The following is a 17,430-nucleotide window of genomic DNA, read 5'->3' as shown; positions in this document are numbered from 1 at the left end:
GAGTCGGGCGCGACAGAGACGCCCGAGGGGCCGGGAGGGCGGGAGGCCCGGGCTGCGCCAGAAGCTCGCGCCGTTAGGGACTGAAGCGCAAGTGCGCCAGCGCGGGCTTAGGGGCCGTGGGCCAAGTGCGGCTCTTGGGGCGAGCGCAGAGGGGCGGGGCGACCGAGGCCACGTGGCCGGCCTGGAGGGCGTGCGCGGGCCGGGGGCGCCGGGAGCACTGGCTCACGGCGCTTTCCGGTCGTGGAAGCCCTTCGGCCAGGGTGCTGGGGCCTAAGGCCTGTGTTTGCCGCCGTCTCCATGGGAGACCAAACATCTGCCCCAGCTGTTGCTCTGGCCTGCAGAGCTTCGTCCACCACGTGTTTATTACGCACCAGTTACTGCACGCATCAGCTGAGCACGGAGGGGATAGGCACAGACGCAACACTCTTGGAACTTAGACGCTAGTGAGCACGGAAAGGAATAAGCCTGTACTGTGACTGGGTCAAAATTTGTGTCTTTTGATTTGGATAGGGTGGTCGGGCAGTCTCTGAAGGGGGCGGGGATGCTGTTGCTAAGAAGTAGTACTTTCAGAAGCTTTAAGTGGAAGGAAGAAGGCAAAGGGGGCGGAGTGGGTTGGGGACCTGATGAGACGTCAGGATTGGTTTCCAGAATGAAGGACCGCCTGGCAGCAAAAGAACTGTGTAGCTAAACTTGGGGTCGTCCCTGCCTGACAGGGCGGGGTGCTTCTTAAGTTGACACTGCCTGTGGCTCACCTCCCAGGGAGGCAGGCCAGGCCATCTCACCTGAGCAGCTTCCTTCTACAGCTCCGACCACCCGTCATCTTGACCCCATGAGCCTTAAGCAGCTGGCTCGCAGGCAGTTGGTTACTTCCGGAGCCCGTGTGTTTGCCCAGCCCTGTTCTGGGGGTGGGGGGATGCAGCCGAGGTGCTAGGCAGGTGTGGAAGGAGCCCTCGAGTGTCCTCTGAGGAAGTGGAAGCTCACCTTCGCCTTCTCACCACGTGCCTCAGGCCCAGCCAGGCTCCTAGACCTGCCTCTGTAGAGGCTTTCTGGGCGCAGTGCCAATCCTGTGAGACAGCAGGATCTCCCCTGGGCTGCTGCAGGGTTCACACGCAGTCAGTGCTGGCATAGTGAGCGCCCAGCTGACAGAGCCCCCGCTGCCTCCCACCCCGTCTGGAGGACTAGGCCCTCCGGGCTTTGCTCCCGGGTTGCCGGGTGAGGCTGCAAGGTTTAGCACAGGTGGGCACACGTGCTTGATGATGGACAGAGTACCTGGGCTGTGCCGTGCACTGATGTCAGCCTTCTGGGGGCTGAGGACAGGAAATGTGGCATTGAGGATTTGTGGGTCATCATCCTGTGCCGGTGTTTTAAGGTGACATCAGTGTGTTGGAAGCTGGTGGCCGTGAGTTATGCTAAGTGCTGGTGTAGGAGCCTGCCACAGGTCTCCAGCTCTCCCGCCTCGCTGACAGCCACGGGTGCCGTGTGAGGTGTGGCGTGGGTATTGTCAGGGGTTCCAGAAAGCCTGTGCAGTGCTGGAGTCACCCAGGAGGCACGGGGGCTGCGCCGGGCAGGCAGGTTGGCCAGAGCCCCTCAAGCAGGGCTGGACATGGAGCTGACCTGCAGTGGCATTTAAGAAAAGACGTGGTTGGGGCGGGGCTTGGCCTGGGGCAGGGTGGCTTGGGTAGCTACACTGAGTGCTCTGAGGTATGCAGGACAGGCTGGCGTTTCCCAGTAGGGCTGGAATATCCAGGGGTCAGACAGGAAAGTGGCTGAGTGGGAATGTGGAGCTTTTTTCTCTTAAAAAGACCAAAGGCAGCCGGGCGCGGTGGCTCATGCCAGTGATCCCAGCACTTTGGGAGGCCGAGGCGGGCAGATCACGAGGTCAGATCGAGACCATCCTGGCCAACATGGTGAAACCCCCCCGTCTCTACTAAAAATACAAAAATTAGGCCGGCCGCATGGCTCACGCCTGTAATCCCAGCACTGTGGGAGGCCAAGGCAGGCAGATCACCTGAGGTCAGGAGTTCGAGACCAGCCTGGCAAACATGGTGAAACTCCATCTCTACTAAAAATATGAAAAAAAAATTAGCCAGGTGTGGTGGCAGATGCCTGTAATCCCAGCTACTTGGGAAGCTGAGGCAGGAGAATCGCTTGAACCCAGGAGGCGGAAGTTGCAGTGAGCTGAGATCGTACCACTGCACTCCAGCCTGGGCAACAGAGTGAAACTCCATCTCAAAAAAAAACCAAAAATTAGTTGGCCGTCGTTGCGCGTGCCTGTAGTCCCAGCTACTTGGGAGGCTGAGGCAGGAGAATCGCTTGAACCGGGGAGTTGGAGGTTGCCGTGAGCCAAGATTGCGCCACTGCACTCCAGCCTGGTGACAGAGCGAGACTCCATCTCAAAAAAAAAAAAAGACCAAAGGCCTCACTCCAGGCAGGAAGACATTGATCTGTCCTGTGCGCTGCTCTGCCGTGCGGTGGTTCTGCCTAAAGACCCGCTTCCTTGGGCTCCAGCCTCATTTTAAGGGCTAGTCGTCGCGCCCTTTGGGCACTGAAGATGCTGAAAGTTCTATCAGGCAGTGCCAGGCCACAGACTCAGGCCAGCCAGGTGGCCGGAGAGGGGTGCTGCTGGGAGGGGTGGGCATGCACAGGCTGAGTCGGTGGCTGACCCCATCCCCTGCCCACCTCCCTGACTTCTCTCTGTGGAGGGTGGACAATCTGGAAGCCTGTGTGTGTGTGCGACTGTGATGGGGTGGCTTGGAGGGCAGGGCCTGGGAGCCAGCTCCTCCCAGAAGGCTTCCGTTTGCCCAGGTGTGTGGAGCCCTCCAGGCCGTGCAGCACCTTGGTGGCCACAGCCCTCCCGGATGTCCTCACCTTCCTCAGGACCCCGCCCTCCTGACCTGGAGTCTTCCGGGTAGGAGTCTTTGCCGGGGCTGCTCCCAGGACAGGAACAGAGGAGGCTGTGAGGGCCATGCCGCTGCAGTGGGTCTTGCTGGGTGCCACCTGTGTCACAGGCCCTGTTAGCTGGGTAGAGCCTTCCAGAGCCAGGACCCCACGGCACTGTCAGACTCTGGGCAGCTGCCAGAGGCTCAGATGCTCAGCAGACACTGTCTGCCCCTCAGGGAAGAGCGTCGGTGGTGAGCCTGGCCTGCTTCCAGGAGCAGAGTAGGGACACTTGGGCCATTTCCCCCTGGGGCCTGGCTCTGGCAGCCGACTGTCTCCCTGTGTTCTCTTTAGAAAGCTCCTCCTGAGCTTGGATAAATTGCAGGGGCAAAGGGGCTGACCGTTTGTAGGGATACAGTTGAAAAAGACGTCGCGTCCTGCTCCGGGCCCTCCTGCTGGAGAGGGGAGGCCCGGGTGTGCCTGTCGCCGGCGCAAGCGTTGAAGCTCAGACTTGATCTGTGTTAGGACAGACGGTGCGCCCGGTCCGGCAGGTCCTCCCGTGCTTGGGAACGCGGGAAGCGGGGAAATGAGGAGGTGAGCTCAGAAGTATGGGGGGCTGTGCTGGCTGTCCTGGGAGGCTGTCTGCCCGCTGTTAGTGGCCAGCTCCCCAGGTGACGGGCCTGGCCTCCAGGTCTCCAGCATGGCTCACTGTGGTGTCTCCTGAGGGCTTCCTCTCTGCGGGGAAGCCCACCCAAGACCCCTTTTACTAGTCCCATGGGGCAGCTGCCTCCGTAGCATCCTCGTCTCCACCAGACCCCTGCAGGGTGCCCAGTTCCTCCTTGCAGGGTGCTCCCTGCTGCAGTGTGGGGTGCACAGAGGTGGGCAGGGCCCTGGGGCCAGAGCTCCCGTTGGTGAAGGAAGACAGATCCCAGCCAGGGCTCTCGGGTTGATCGGCAGTAGGAGATGGCCCCTCCTGCCCGGTCCCACCCAGGACACGGGCTGGTGACTGGGCTTTCAGCTGTGCCCAGCTGCCCTTCCCAGAGCTTACAGGGTTTATGAGGTGGCTCTTGTGAGATTAGGGGCAGGACACCTAGTGTCTCCAGCCGAGGAGTGAACGGGGTGAAGGTCCTGTCTTTGTGTGCACACTGTGGGAGAGTGAGTCTGGGAGGCCTTTGCGGCTTGTGCTGGGGCCCTTGGGTGCCAGCCCTGTCTTGACGGTGGCTCCTGCTGAGAGAGAGGCCCTGTACCAACGTGGGCCCTGGGCTGCCTCCCCCTTGAGGGTCCTTGTCATCTTCCGGGCCTCCTTCAGCAGACCGGACACAGGGGCAGTGCAGGGGAGGGGCTTGGGGGAGCTCCTTGGCAGCTCCAGGGGATGCTCGTGGGCGTTGGCTTACCTTGTCTCAGGCTGCCTTGCTCCGGTGACGTCAGGTGGGTGGATTTGGGAAAGGTTGGCTCAGGTGGTGGTCCCTGCTTGTCCCGCAGGGCCTGCGTAGGCTCCAGCTAACAGTAATCCCAAGAGCTCCCCTTTCAGGGGATGACGCAGTGATGCCGCCTCGAGCATGTGGACTCAGCTGCCACCTGGGATTGTGGTGGTGGCGAGTCTGCCTGGCGCTCGGCTTCCGTGTCCACCAGTGTCACCTCCACACCACCTCGCCAAGCAGCTTCTGGAAAGGCCCCGGCCGGCGTGGGCTGACCTGCTGCTGTGTCTGACCCGGTTAGTCTTTCTGGCTGCCTCTAACCTTGCTGCTTTTCCTTCATGCTGTCCTAGGAGGCCAAAGCAAAGTAAGTACCCGCCTGTCCTCGTGCCCCATTCCCCTTCATTTGACCGGGGAACCCCCAGCCATCACTGCACCCGAGGGAACCCAACACCACCTGTGCATGGCCCAGTCTGCCCAGAGGGGCTGCAGTTTCCCATCTGTAAAGTGGAGGAATTGGGTTTTCTGGATGGGGCAGCAGCAGGTGGGCACCCTGTGTGGCCGTGAGCAGGGTCCTGGCCTGGGCTGGCAGGTCAGCACCTGACATGCGGCTCCCTGCAGGGAAGTGGCGGCAGTGCCAGGTTTCGGTAGGAGCCTTGAAGTGGCTTCCCCTCCCTGAGCGGCAGCTTCTGCCCGGAGCCCCCAAGAACATAGTCTGAGGCCACTTTGGCCAATGAAGTCTGGTAGGGCACTGACACTGGGGGCCAGCTTAGTGGCACTGCTGATGGGACCTGCACGGTTCCATGGGAGCAGAGAGACTGGCGGGGATACCACCACACGATGTCACAATGCCCTGTCTCCTGGGCTCTTGCTTCCACCCCACCCCCAACCCGCAACCCCTGCCTCTGCCCATCAGCCTGGCCTTGGTAAGTGCTGCCCCAGCCTGGGAAGGAATGAGCAGCGGAGCCTAGGGAGCTTCTTCATGGGCCCTGTGGCCTCCTGGCCCCGGTTCCTCGTTGGTGCCGTTAGAATTTGTTGCTGGGACTGAGGGATTCTGGCCACATGCCCGCGAAGAACTCCATGTTCCACTTAGAGGCTTCAGAGTGCAGTGCGGGGGGCCTTCCCAAAAGTCCTCCCTGCCTGGGTGGAGCGCAGACAGCTCAGCACCCACCGGGGGCGTTGGAGCCAGCCTTGGTTTTGTTGGGTAAGGATGTTAGAAGAGGGGCGTAGACCCATAGCCACTGGTGTGAAGGGTCTGCTCTTGACCGAAGGCTGCCTTCCTCCGGGTGCAGACCAGGCAGGTGGTCCCAGTCACAGCCACGTGCCGTGGGGCCACCGTGTCTGCCCTCAGGCTCCACTAGACACACCTGCGGAGGCAGCAGAATAGCAGCGGTGTCTGTGAGGGGCAGCTGCACAGCCCCCTCTTGAGGGTCCTCCTAGGTGTTGGTTAGGCCCAGGCGTTTCTGCTTTTGGGGAGCAGAGCCTGGAGTTGGGCATGGCTGGGGAGGAAGCTATTGCAGGCCAAGCGCGTGCTGGGGCGCTGACCTGCATCCCAAGAGCAGATTTGCCCCTGGCCTTCTGGGCCTGTCCTTTCTGTGACACCCACCGGACACCTGGGAGCAGAGTGTGCCCCCAGCAGGATCCCACATGGCTGCTGCAGCACTGGGGCAGCAGATGACTGAGGTCGCCCAGAGCTTGAGGGAACACCTCATCCAGGGAGGAGGCTGAGGCTCCCAGGCCACGGTAGCAAGTGGGGAGTGGAGCCTCACAACCTGCCTCCCACCAAGATGGTCCCTCTTAACATCACACAGAACCAAAACCTTAGAGGGGGCCCTGATGTCCTGGGACTGGGAGATCCCCATGATTCCCCTTTAGCTTGGATGGACCCAAAGGTATGAACTCCAGTTGGGAGGCGGGGGCAGCTGATAGAGAGCCCGGAGCCGTCTCAGTGCTCCAGGGGCTTGGCCCCTCCTTTCTACACACTGTTCACCAGCATCCTCCCTGGCGTCTCCTATTGATGTGACCCTCATGAGTGGGCACTCCACACTCTGCCCAGCCACCTGGCCCCCTCCTGAGGAGGACAGTCAGGCCCACAGGAAGCTCCCTCTTTTTTTTTCCTCCCCTCTGTTGTCCAGGCTGGAGTGCAGTGGCGCCATCTCAGTTCACTGCAAGCTCTGCCTCCCAGCTTCACGCCATTCTCCTGCCTCAGCCTCCTGAGTAGCTGGGACTACAGGTGCCTGCCACCAGGCCTGGCTAATATTTTTTTTGTATTTTTAGTAGAGACAGGGTTTCAGCGTGTTAGCCAGGATGGTCTCAGTCTCCAGACCCTGTGATCCGCCCGCCTCGGCCTCCCAAAGTGTTGGGATTACAGGTGTGAGCCACCGCGCCCGGCCGAGGCTCCCTCTTTTGTAAGAACTTTGAGGGTGCTCTGGGTGTGGCAGTGGTGTGGCCAGGACAGCCACAGAGACCGTTCTGTAGAGTGGGAACACCAGCCACCACAGTGGGGAGGCCAGGCCTGGCCTGTGCAAAAATGCAGGGAAAGCTAGTTAGCCAGTTAAAGCTTATATCAGATAAATGAGGAAAAATTTTTAGTATAAGTATGTCTCAGATACTTCACGGGCCTTACATTCACTAAAAAAAATTATGTATTGTTCATGTATTGGGCGGCACTTGGCCTCCCAAAGTGCTGAGATTACAGGCATGAGCCGCTGCACCCAGCCTGTTTTCTCTTTACAACTAAACATCCCCCACATGGGCTTGACCTTGAAGTCCTTGAATGTCATCTCATGGAAGCCCCACTGGGGAGCATCCGCAGCCCCTGCACGGGGAGGGCAGCCACGGGGAGGGCGGGCACGGGGCTGCGGCCACCCGCTGTGTTGCAACTCTGCCCTCTGCTTGCTTTTTATCGCTGTGTCCGGAAGATGAGGAGCGGGAAGGCCTCCTGCACCCTGGAGACCGTGTGGGAAGACAAGCACAAGTATGAGGAGGCCGAGCGGCGCTTCTACGAGCACGAGGCCACGCAGGCGGCCGCCTCCGCCCAGCAGCTGCCAGCCGAGGGGCCAGCCGTGAATGGGCCCGGCCAGGACGACCCTGAGGACGCTGATGAGGCAGAGGCCCCTGACGGCGGCAGCAGGAGTGATCCCAGGAAGAGCCAGGACAGCAGGAAGCCCCTGCAGAAAAAGAGGAAGCGCTCCCCCAAGAGCGGGCTGGGCCCCGCGGACCTGGCCCTCCTGGGCCTCTCGGCCGAACGCGTGTGGCTGGACAAGTCACTTTTCGACCAGGCAGAGAGCTCCTACCGCCAGAAGCTGGCAGATGTGGCTGCCCAGGCAGCCCGGCCTCCTGCCTTGGCCCCTTGGGGTCTCTGCACCCACGGAAGCCAGGTGGCCTGCCACCACGTGACCTGGGGGATCTGGGTCAACAAGTCCTCCTTCGACCAGGCTGAGCGGGCCTTCGTGGAGTGGTCTCAGGCCCTGTTGCTGGCCCCCGAGGGCAGCCGCAGGCAGGGGACTCCCAACACAGGCCAGCAGGTGGCCGTCCCCGACCTGGCCCACCAGCCCAGCCCACCGGTCAATGGCCAGCCCCCGCTGGGCAGCTTGCAGGCACTGGTTCGGGAGGTGTGGCTGGAGAAGCCCCGGTATGACGCAGCCGAGAGGGGCTTCTACGAGGCCCTGTTTGACGGCCATCCCCCAGGGAAGGTGCGCCTGCAAGAGCGAGCCAGCCTGGCCGAGGGTGCCCGGCGGGGCCGCAGAGACCGGCGGGGCCGCAACGTCTTAGGGAACAAGCGGGCCGGGCCGCGGCGGGCCGATGGGGAGGCCGCCTCTGCCTTGCCCTACTGTTACTTCCTGCAGAAGGATGCAGAGGCCCCCTGGCTCAGCAAGCCTGCCTACGACAGCGCCGAGTGCCGCCACCACACTGCCGAGGCCCTGCGCGTGGCCTGGTGCCTCGAAGCTGCCTCCCTGTCTCACCGACCCGGTCCTCGGTCTGGCCCGTCCGTGTCCAGCCTGAGACCCAAGTAGGAGAAACGTGCTGGGTGGGCACCCAGCCTGGGCTGTGGGCACAGGGACAGCCGTCCCAGGCTGAGGCTCCTCCAGCTTCCTCCCCTGCCCACCTGGGGTGGGGGCTCCCTGAGACCCGTGGGCCCAGCAGAGTTGAATGCAAGAGCGGGCTGAGTAAAGGTGGTGCTGCGCTTGTGGGTTCCAGGGACACTTCTTGGGGTTACAAAGTTCCAGGCTGTCTGGATGGGGGCAGGGAAGGGCTCAGCACAGGGCAGAATCTCTGCCTCGCCCAGGGTCCCTCTTTGGCTGGGAAGCTCCCTGAATCCCCTGTGGCTGTCACATGCCAGGGCTGAGAAGACAAGGCTACCCACAGGGGCGGGAAGCATTGAAGCTGGTTTCTGGCCCTGGCGCTCCCCTGCGATGAGATGTGGGAGCCAGTGTGTCCCTGCCTGCCCATCCTGTGCACCCCCAGCTTTCCTTGTCACCTGAAACCACCTCTGAGGGAAGGTGGTGGCGTCTCAGGTGCATGGGCATGTGGCTGGTCAGGTGGCCTCCATCCCAGGGTGCCCAGTCTGTGCGAACTCCCTCTGGGTGCTGGGGCTTGCTCCAGGGTGCAGGTGCAACCCCAGCAGCGGTCTCTGGGGCCAGGCAGGTGGGTGGGCAATTGGGCTTGGAAGGGAATACAGAGGGCATGGAAGTGGCGAGACTGGCCTGTTGGCGAGGGCTTCCTGGTGGTGGGGCGTGCTGAGTCAAGGAAGGACCCTGAAGATCCCAAGCAGCTGCCTAGGCCCTCAAGGAAGTGGTGCCAACCTTGGACCCCCAGGGGTCTGGATTTCCCGGTTGACAAGATAACCTGAGGGTGGGACCCCATAGGGGAATGCTACCTCCTGCCCTTCCACCTGCCCTGGTGTTCACGGTGGCCTGGTCCCTCCTTGCCAAGAGAGTGTCCTGGGTCAGGGACACGGAGGAGGCTCACAGACTCCGGCCCTTTGTTACCGAGAGGACACTTGACAAGGTCCAGCGATGGTCCAGAGTCCACCCAGAGACTGGCGGCAGAGCAGGATTGGGACAGTTCTGTTGTACTTGGTTGGACAGTAGGAGTGTCTTGGCCAGTCCAGGGTTGGGGGCAGCAAACTCCATAAAGAACCAGAGGGTCTGGGCCCCGGCCACAGAGTCACCTGCCCAGCTGCTCTGCTGCTGGCCAGTGGGAGCGGCAATAGGTGGGGCTTTGTGCCAGTAAAACCACAGGCTGGACTTGCCTGCGGGCCATGGTCCTGTCTAGGGCAGCAGTTCTCAACCTTCTTGCTCTCAGGACCCCAGAGAGCTTTCATTGTATCTATTGATTTTTACCACATTAGCGATTAAAACTGAGAAATGGGCTGGGCACGGTGGCTCACGCCTGTAATCCCAGCACTTTGGGAGGCCGAGGCGGGTGGATCACCTGAGGTCAGGAGTTCAAGACCAGCCTGGCCAACATGGTGAAACCTTGTCTACTAAAAATATAAAAAATTAGCCAGGCACAGTGGTCGCCCTGGTAGTCCCAGTTGCTCGGGAGGCTGAGGCAGGAAAATCGCTTGAACCCAGGAGGCGGAGGTTGTGGTGAGCCAAGATTGCGCCACTGATTCCAGCCTGGGCAACAAGAGTGAGACTCCGTCTCAAAAAAAAAAAAAAAAAAAAAAAAAAAATCAGAAATGCTAAGTGTACTTATTTGTTGAAGAAGAAACTTGTTACATGTACTAACATCTTTTTTTTTTTTATGAGAAATATTTTTCCCATAACCAAAAAATTCAGTGAGCAGATGGCCCTGCTCGAGGTTTTTGCAAATCTCTGGGGTGTCTGGCTTAGTGGGAGCCAGCTGGGCCCTCATACCTGCCTCCGCACTCCAGCTGTTTGACATCAACCCAGCTTCGTGTGAGTGAAAGGGAAGGGCCTTGGGACCCCCAGAGGTTCTTGGACCACACTTTGAGAATTCCTCGTCTGGAAGACAGGCCTGGGGATGCCATGTGGGGTGAGGGCTTACGGGCTTGGTGTCGCTTTGTGGAGAACCGCTGGTGTCTGAAGCGGGTGTCAGCCCCACCGCACCCTGGTGCTTCTGGGCTGTTCTGATGAGGGTCTCTGTGGGGAAGGCTGAGGCCAGGGCTGTCTCGGCCCCACTTCCCAGCCATGCTGACTTTGCCTCTTTCCCCTCCCAGCAGAAAAATGGCTACAAACTTCCTAGCACACGAGAAGATCTGGTTCGACAAGTTCAAATATGACGACGCAGAAAGGAGATTCTATGAGCAGATGAACGGGCCTGTGGCAGGTGCCTCCCGCCAGGTGAGAGCTGCACGTGGGGCAGCTGGGCGGCTCTGCTGCCCGACAGGAGTGGCCGGGGCACACAAGGAGGGTTCAGCCAGGCCAGGAGGGCAGAGGCACCCTGGCCCAGTGGCTCTGCTTTGGGTGCTGGGAGTGGGGTCTTGGGGCAGGTGGCCTTGGCCGGGCCCCCGGGCTGGGTCTGCTCAGGGCCCTCCTGCCGGCGCCTGTGCACATGGCGTGGGGACAGGCCTGGCACTCCTTCCCCGCAGACATGGGCGCCTGCCTTTGCCTGTCATCACGGCCTCAGGCACCTCCCGCTTTTCTGGCCCGCTGAGCTCTCGTTCTGTGCGGTACTTTCTTGCTATCTCTATGTGAGGGTTCATGGGGTTTTTTGGTTTGTTTTTTAATTAAATTCTTTTTTAATAATAAAAAAAAAAGACTGGTTCTTTCTGCACTGTCTGCAGGAGAACGGCGCCAGCGTGATCCTCCGTGACATTGCGAGAGCCAGAGAGAACATCCAGAAATCCCTGGCTGGAGTGAGTACCCGCGGCCCACAGACCCGCGGGCTCCTGCTCGGCCAAGTAGCATGTCTGGTTTTTCCTGATGCTGCTGGTTGTTTTGGCTTCACAGCAGAGTCAGGGCAGAGTGCACAGCGCTGCGCTTCTTGGGACGTGTGGCTCTGTGGCCTCCAGGCCCAGACTGCCATGGACAGTGTTCTTATTCTCGCGTCCCTTCGTGCTTAACTCGTCTGCCGGCTGGTGGTCACACTGGCCGTTCCTGCGGGGCCGGCTGGGAGCTGAGTGGTGCCATTCACAGGGCGCGCTGTGGGCACCTCCCATGAGGGCCTGTGCCTCCCTGCTTGCTCCCCGTGGCAGGACTGTGTGTCTGCCGGGCCTTCCTGCATTCCCTCTTAGATCTTGCCTCACTGGGGAGAGAGAAGTGGTGGTTCTGCAAGGAACAAGGCGTTCAGAGCCTAGAGCTGGCACCATCTTGAGTTGGAGACCCAGAGAGGAGCCCTGTATCCCTGCTTGGCCTCCAGGCCCCGGGCGGAGATCAGGAGTTAGAGGCAGTAGCTGCCGCCTGACAGGCTGGCTGGGGCAGGGGTGTCCCCGAGGAGTTGGGACTGCGTTCTCCCCGGGATGGGGTGCTGTCCTGGCCCCAAGAACGGGGTCAGTGTTTCTGTGGCTGCTGCTATGGCTTTCCACAGCATCACGCTGGAAACAGTACATCTGTATCATGCTGGGTTAGGCCAGAAGTCTGAAACGTGTCTCACGAAGTTGACCCATGTCAGCAAGGTCGCCATCCTTCCGAAGGCTCAGGATGAGTCTGTTCCTTTGCCTCTCCCAGATTCTGGTGGATGCCCATGTTGCTTGTTTCGAGGTGCCCAGCAGGCAGCCTCATCCCCGCCCTGCCTCCACTTCTATCTCACGCCTCTCTCCGAGCCTCCTGCCTTCCTCTGTCACTTACATGGTTCTTGTGCTTGCTTTGGGCCCGCCACGATCCCAGGTCCAGGATGTTCCCTACCTCAAAATCCTGAATTTAATCGTATTTGCTGATTCTTCTTTTTGCCATGTAAGGTAGTGGATTTTCAGGCTCTGGGGGTTGGGACGTGGGCGTCGGAGATTCTCATTATCTCATTTGTGAGGTGCATTACTCCCCACCAACATCTGCAGAAGCCTGAGTCCCCCACAATGTCCCCCCAAAGTCCAGAATCCCATCCAGTCAGGCATGGGGGATTGTGTGGTCCATCCTGAGGCAAAATTCCTCTCTATCCGTGGACCAGTGAAACTGGAAAACAAGGTATCTGCTCCCAAAATACAATTGTGGGACAGGCATTCCCTTTCAAAATGGGAAAAAGAAGAAGGAAACAGGGTGTCACTAGTCCCAGGCAGTTTCACAGTCCAGCGTGGCGGGTCATGTGAGGTTTGAAGGGAGCCCTCCTGTGTGGCCCATGGTCCCCCCTGCTGTCATTTTTTAACATCCCTATTCCTACCAACAGCATGTTCGTGGCGGTTTAGGTTTAGGTTGTTCTAGAAGATGATGTGTTTTCTCTGCCCTGCTCCTCACCACCTCTGAGTCTTCACCGAGGGGCTTGGCACCTGAATTCTGCCAACAGTGTGCTCAAAACAGGCTAGGGTTTTTCTTTTGGCGGGGGTGGGTGGGTTGTGGACAGAGTCTTGCTCTGTCGCCCAGGCTGGAGTACAGTGGCATGATCCTGGCTCACTGCAACCTCCGCCTCTGGAGTTCCAGCGATTCTCCTGCGTCAGCCTTCCAAGTAGCTGAGACTACAGGTGCCTGTCACCAAGCCCAGCTGATTTTTTTTTTTTTTTTAGTAGAGGCGGGGTTTCGCCATGTTCGCCACGCTAGTCCTGACCTTATGATCTGCCCACCTCAGCCTCCCAAAGTGCTGGGATTACAGGCGTGAGCCACCGTGCCCAGCCCAGTCTAGGGTTTTTCTGTCGTGCTCCTCAAAATTCTTCCCGCCTCACCACTGCGCAACGCCAAAGCCATCTCCACGTTGTTAGGCATCCCAGCAGCACCCCACTTCCTGGGCCAAGATCTGTGTTGGTTTCCACTTGATGTTGCCGTAACACTGCCACACTTCCGAGGCTTAAAACAGCACAAATTCCTCACCTTACAGTTCTGGAGGCCAGAATTCTGAGATCATCTTATGGGGCAAAATCAAGCCTGTGGTCCTTCTGGTGTCTCTGCGGGGAGAATCCGCTTCCTTGTCTCTTCCGGCTGCTGGGAGCTGCTCACACTCCTTGGCCTAAGGCTCCTAGGCAGCTGTCTCATCACTCAGCCTCCCTCTCCCCTCCCTCGTTCCTGCTGCCTCGTGTGGGCCCTTGTGATGACAGTGGGCCCACCTGGGTGATCCAGCATCCTCTCCTTGACATCCGTTTAACTTAATCTTATCACATCTGCAGAACCCCTTTTGCCCTGGGAGACTATATTTACAGGCTCTGCGGACTTGTATGTGGGTATCTTTGCAGGGGCCATTATTCTGTCTGCCACAGCCAGCTAGGGGTGTGCTGGCTCCCGGACCATAAGCTGGGCATCCCTGGGTGGGTGGGCCCAGGAAGGGCTGCCACTCCTGTCTGCCAGGTGGGTGCTCCTTCGTGCCTTGCATTCTGCCCACTGCTTGCACCCCTGGCTTGCCCAGGCACCTGACCAAGTCCAAGCTAGGCAGACATGAGATTAAGGGAGCACAGATTTTTGCACCCAAGTCAGGCATATTGCGCTCCAGTGCCCAGAAGGCAGCGGTCAGGGGCTTGGTCCTGGGGCTGCAGGAACTCTTCAGCCCTGGCTGTGTGGGGTCAACCCTAAGGTCATGGTCTCTGGGACAGGCAGGTGGTTGCACTGTTAGGGCTTAGGGACTGGTTTGCTGCTATAACAAAGGTCCATAGACTGGGTGACTTAAACCACATGTATTTTCTCACAGCTCTGGAGGCTGGAAGTCCATGATCGAGGTGGCAGCAGGGCTGGTTTTTCCTGAGGCCTCTCAGCATGTGGACGGTCTTCTTGGTGTCTTCACACGGTCATCCCTCTGAGTGTGTGTGTGTCCTGATGTCTTCTTATTGGACACCAGTCAGATTGGATTAGCCCCCTGCCCCTCAGTGACAGTTACCTCTGTAAAGGCCCTGTCTCCAAATCAGGTCACATTCTAAGATACTGGGGAATAAGACTGCAGCATGTGGATTTGGAAGGACATTATTCAGCCCATGGCAGGGGCCCAGTCTCATCTTGGATTTGGGGTGGGAGTGCTCAGCAGACACTGGGGTTTCAGAACTGCAGGGTTTCTGGGAACGTGGTGCTGGCACAGGGTTACAGGCATGGGTCTGGCTCTGAAGTATTTGCCTTTGGCATCCCTCCAGTCCCTGAGGGGCTCTCTGAGGCCCGCTGTGACTGCACTGGGTGACCTGAGCCTGCCCCGTTGAAGCTGTGCTCAGGGACTCTGATGTCTGGCATCCCTAGTCCCCCCTGAATTCAGCATCAAAGGAGGGGCTCTCCCTGTGGCCTGAGTGCTGTGGGCTCTGGCCTAGTGGCCGGCAGAGCCAGGCAGTGGTGAAACGGCCCCCACTGCTCATCATGCAGCCTGGGGCCAGTGGTGACTTAGTGCCTCTTCCCGAGGGGACCTTTTCCCTGTCCTTGGGCCTGCTGCGTGGGGTGCATGAGGCCTCAGGTGCCCTGGCCCTGCCACTCACAGATTCTGGCCTCCTCGGGACCCAGCCCCACTCCCTCAGGAGGTCTGCTATGATTCTCCACGCCCCCTGACATCCCACAGCCTGGCCCTCCTGTGCTCCAGCTTCTGCCCCAGAGCTTGTCAGAGTCTCTGCCGGTGCCTCCCGCACCCTCACCACCATTCACGCGCCTCTGCCAGCCTGGCCTTTCCCTGCCCATTTCCTCTGGGCCTCGCTGCCAGGTGGGCCTCGTGGGCCAGTCTTGGCTCGGCCTTGCCCATGATCTGTGGGGTTTAGCTCCCACACACTCCAGATACATAAACAAGCATTCCCCACAGCATGGTCCCAAGGACGGTGGCAGGAGGGCCCCAGGGCTGGGGCTGCACGTTGGGCAAAGGCCTGAGTATGTCCGCACCTGCTGCAAGGAGCAGCTTTGCCTGCCCAGCTACTCCAGGCCCCTCCCCACAGAGAGGGAGCCCCGGGGAGCTGCTGAGATGGGGTTGACTGAGAGCTCCATGCAGCCAGGTGCACCCTGTCCTTAGAGCCATCCTGTTGGTGGGTGGGCAGGCTAAATGGCCCATGTGTGCAGGTAGGTGCCTAAGGACTGGCTAGTGTCAAGGGCCAGGAGGCTGGGAGCCTGTCTGGGCCCCGGGGCATCAATCAGTCTCAGCTATGGCAGAGTATGAGGTGGGCTTGGGGCCCTGGATCACCTAGAGACTGGCTTGCTGAGTGAGATGGCAGGCGTGAGGCCCAGGAAGACAAAGCTCTGGGTGGCTGCTGTCCACACGGGTGGGCTCCTTCCTTCTTCCCCCACTGGGCCCTCAGCTGCCCCCACCTCCCATTTCCAGTGCTGCCTGGTCCCCTGAGGCCTGTCCCAGGTTGTCCATAGGACTGTGAGTCCTTCACCACCTCCCACCCAGCCTCAGCCTGGCTGCTCAGCAGGATCCCGCCAGGCAGCAGCAGCCATGGCCCAGCTCCCCACTGCCTCCGTGTCTGGGGCACCAGGAGCCTCCTGTCCTGGACTTCGCCTGGCTGAGAATTTCACTGTGGTCTGTGGTGGCCGCCATCTCTGAGGTCATAAGTGTGAGCTGGCATCAGCAGGGGGCACCTCCTGCTCTCCCAAGCTGTAGTTTTCCTTCTGTGAGTTCCCGCAGTCCTGAGCATGGCAGGGGGACCCAGTGGAGCTGACTGGAGCCTCTGAGGGACCCTAGGAGCAGGCTGGGCACTGAGCCCTCTCCTCCTCCTGCCTTGCAGAGCTCAGGCCCCGGGGCCTCCAGCGGCCCCAGCGGAGACCACAGCGAGCTCGTCGTCCGGATCGCCAGTCTGGAAGTGGAGAATCAGAGCCTGCGTGGCGGTGAGCCCCGGGCCAGTGGGTTGGGGCTGTCCCTGGCCCCTGCCATCTAACCGTGCTCCCCTTGCCCCCGCAGTGGTACAGGAGCTGCAGCAGGCCATCTCCAAGCTGGAGGCCCGGCTGAATGTGCTGGAGAAGAGCTCGCCTGGCCACCGGGCCACGGCCCCACAGACCCAGGTGAATGCTCTCCCCATGCCTGACACTGCAGGGGACCACGTGGCCCTGCTGGCTTCCATGTCTCCCTGTGGGCTGGCCCCAGCAGCAGTGATGAGCTGGCAGCCAGGACACTGGAGTCCTCAGGTCCCCAGGAAGGTTTACAGTTAGGCCTGCGCTAATCCCCTGGGCAGGTGGAGGCAGTTTTTGTCTTTCCTGGGGCCCTGCATGTGGGGAACCACAGCTGGGGTACACAAGGGGCTGCCCTTCCTCCGGCCAAGGGAGGAAGGAGGGCCAGGAAGTGGCCAGGCAGCTCTGGGCCCTGGTTGGGGCGTCTCAGCTTGCCTCCTGTCCCTTCCCCTGTGGCAGCACGTGTCTCCCATGCGCCAAGTGGAGCCCCCAGCCAAGAAGCCAGCCACACCAGCAGAAGATGACGAGGATGATGACATTGACCTGTTTGGCAGCGACAATGAGGAGGAGGACAAGGAGGCGGCACAGCTGCGGGAGGAGCGGCTACGGCAGTACGCGGAGAAGAAGGCCAAGAAGCCTGCACTAGTGGCCAAGTCCTCCATCCTGCTGGATGTCAAGCCTGTGAGTGGGTGGGGTGGGGCTTCAGGGGGCCAGGCACTGCCCTGGTGCCTGCCCAGCCATCTCAGCCTGTGACCCTCCCCCTGCCCTCTGGGTTCTGGGGAGATTTTAAAGCCAAGTTTAGAAGTCTCGGGATAAACACAAACTTGGAGACAGGAAGGTGTGAATTTGGATTGTTTTCTGAGGGCCCTTTAAGGAAACAATTGTGGACACACAGTGGTTGAGGGTAAGGGGGCACGCAGGTACTTCCTGGGTGTTCTGAGGGTGGCTGACCCCAGCTTTTCCTCCCCTTTTCCCACAGTGGGACGATGAGACGGACATGGCCCAGCTGGAGGCCTGTGTGCGCTCTATCCAGCTGGACGGGCTGGTCTGGGGGGCCTCCAAGCTGGTGCCCGTGGGCTACGGTATCCGGAAGCTACAGATTCAGTGTGTAGTGGAGGACGACAAGGTGGGGACAGACTTGCTGGAGGAGGAGATCACCAAGTTTGAGGAGCACGTGAGTGAGCCAGCCGGGGAGAGGAGGGGAGAGGAGACTGGGGGCCCTGGCCCATGCCCTGCACTCCATCCCACGGCAG

General features: G+C 60.2%; 1 protein-coding gene and 1 long non-coding RNA gene across 26 annotated transcripts in view; one reads left to right on the top strand and one right to left on the bottom strand.

Annotated features, from left to right (window-relative positions):
• Positions 1 to 17,430, top strand: part of EEF1D (eukaryotic translation elongation factor 1 delta) — a 28,325-nt gene that overhangs the window by 10,682 nt on the left and 213 nt on the right. For 2 of the 21 annotated variants that reach the window (XM_055287525.2, XM_055287524.2), the window contains exons 2-7: positions 10,483 to 10,603; positions 11,047 to 11,118; positions 16,018 to 16,117; positions 16,191 to 16,291; positions 16,637 to 16,858; positions 17,157 to 17,351. In XM_055287525.2, coding sequence (XP_055143500.1) covers positions 10,487 to 10,603; positions 11,047 to 11,118; positions 16,018 to 16,117; positions 16,191 to 16,291; positions 16,637 to 16,858; positions 17,157 to 17,351 — 807 coding nt within the window. In that variant the 5' untranslated portion in view covers positions 10,483 to 10,486. The other 19 variants (XM_055287515.2, XM_055287517.2, XM_063643655.1 and 16 more) reach the window with 19 other exon arrangements.
• On the bottom strand, positions 437 to 5,096 carry LOC129486904 (uncharacterized). Of its 5 annotated transcripts, none has more exons than XR_010121979.1 (3): positions 4,750 to 5,096; positions 1,270 to 4,641; positions 437 to 1,094 (listed from the first exon to the last, which is right to left on the bottom strand). It is a non-coding gene; the product is annotated as an uncharacterized lncRNA (long non-coding RNA). The 5 variants fall into 5 exon arrangements; XR_010121978.1 differs by having other exon boundaries at positions 438 to 3,612; positions 4,272 to 4,641; XR_008659138.2 differs by having other exon boundaries at positions 442 to 1,614; positions 2,869 to 4,641.

The sequence above is a fragment of the Symphalangus syndactylus genome, chromosome 7, assembly GCF_028878055.3.
Source record: "Symphalangus syndactylus isolate Jambi chromosome 7, NHGRI_mSymSyn1-v2.1_pri, whole genome shotgun sequence".
Classification (NCBI taxonomy): domain Eukaryota; kingdom Metazoa; phylum Chordata; class Mammalia; order Primates; family Hylobatidae; genus Symphalangus; species Symphalangus syndactylus.
The sequence above is the reverse complement of the archived record's forward strand: the minus strand, read 5'-3'. Positions and strand labels throughout refer to the sequence as shown.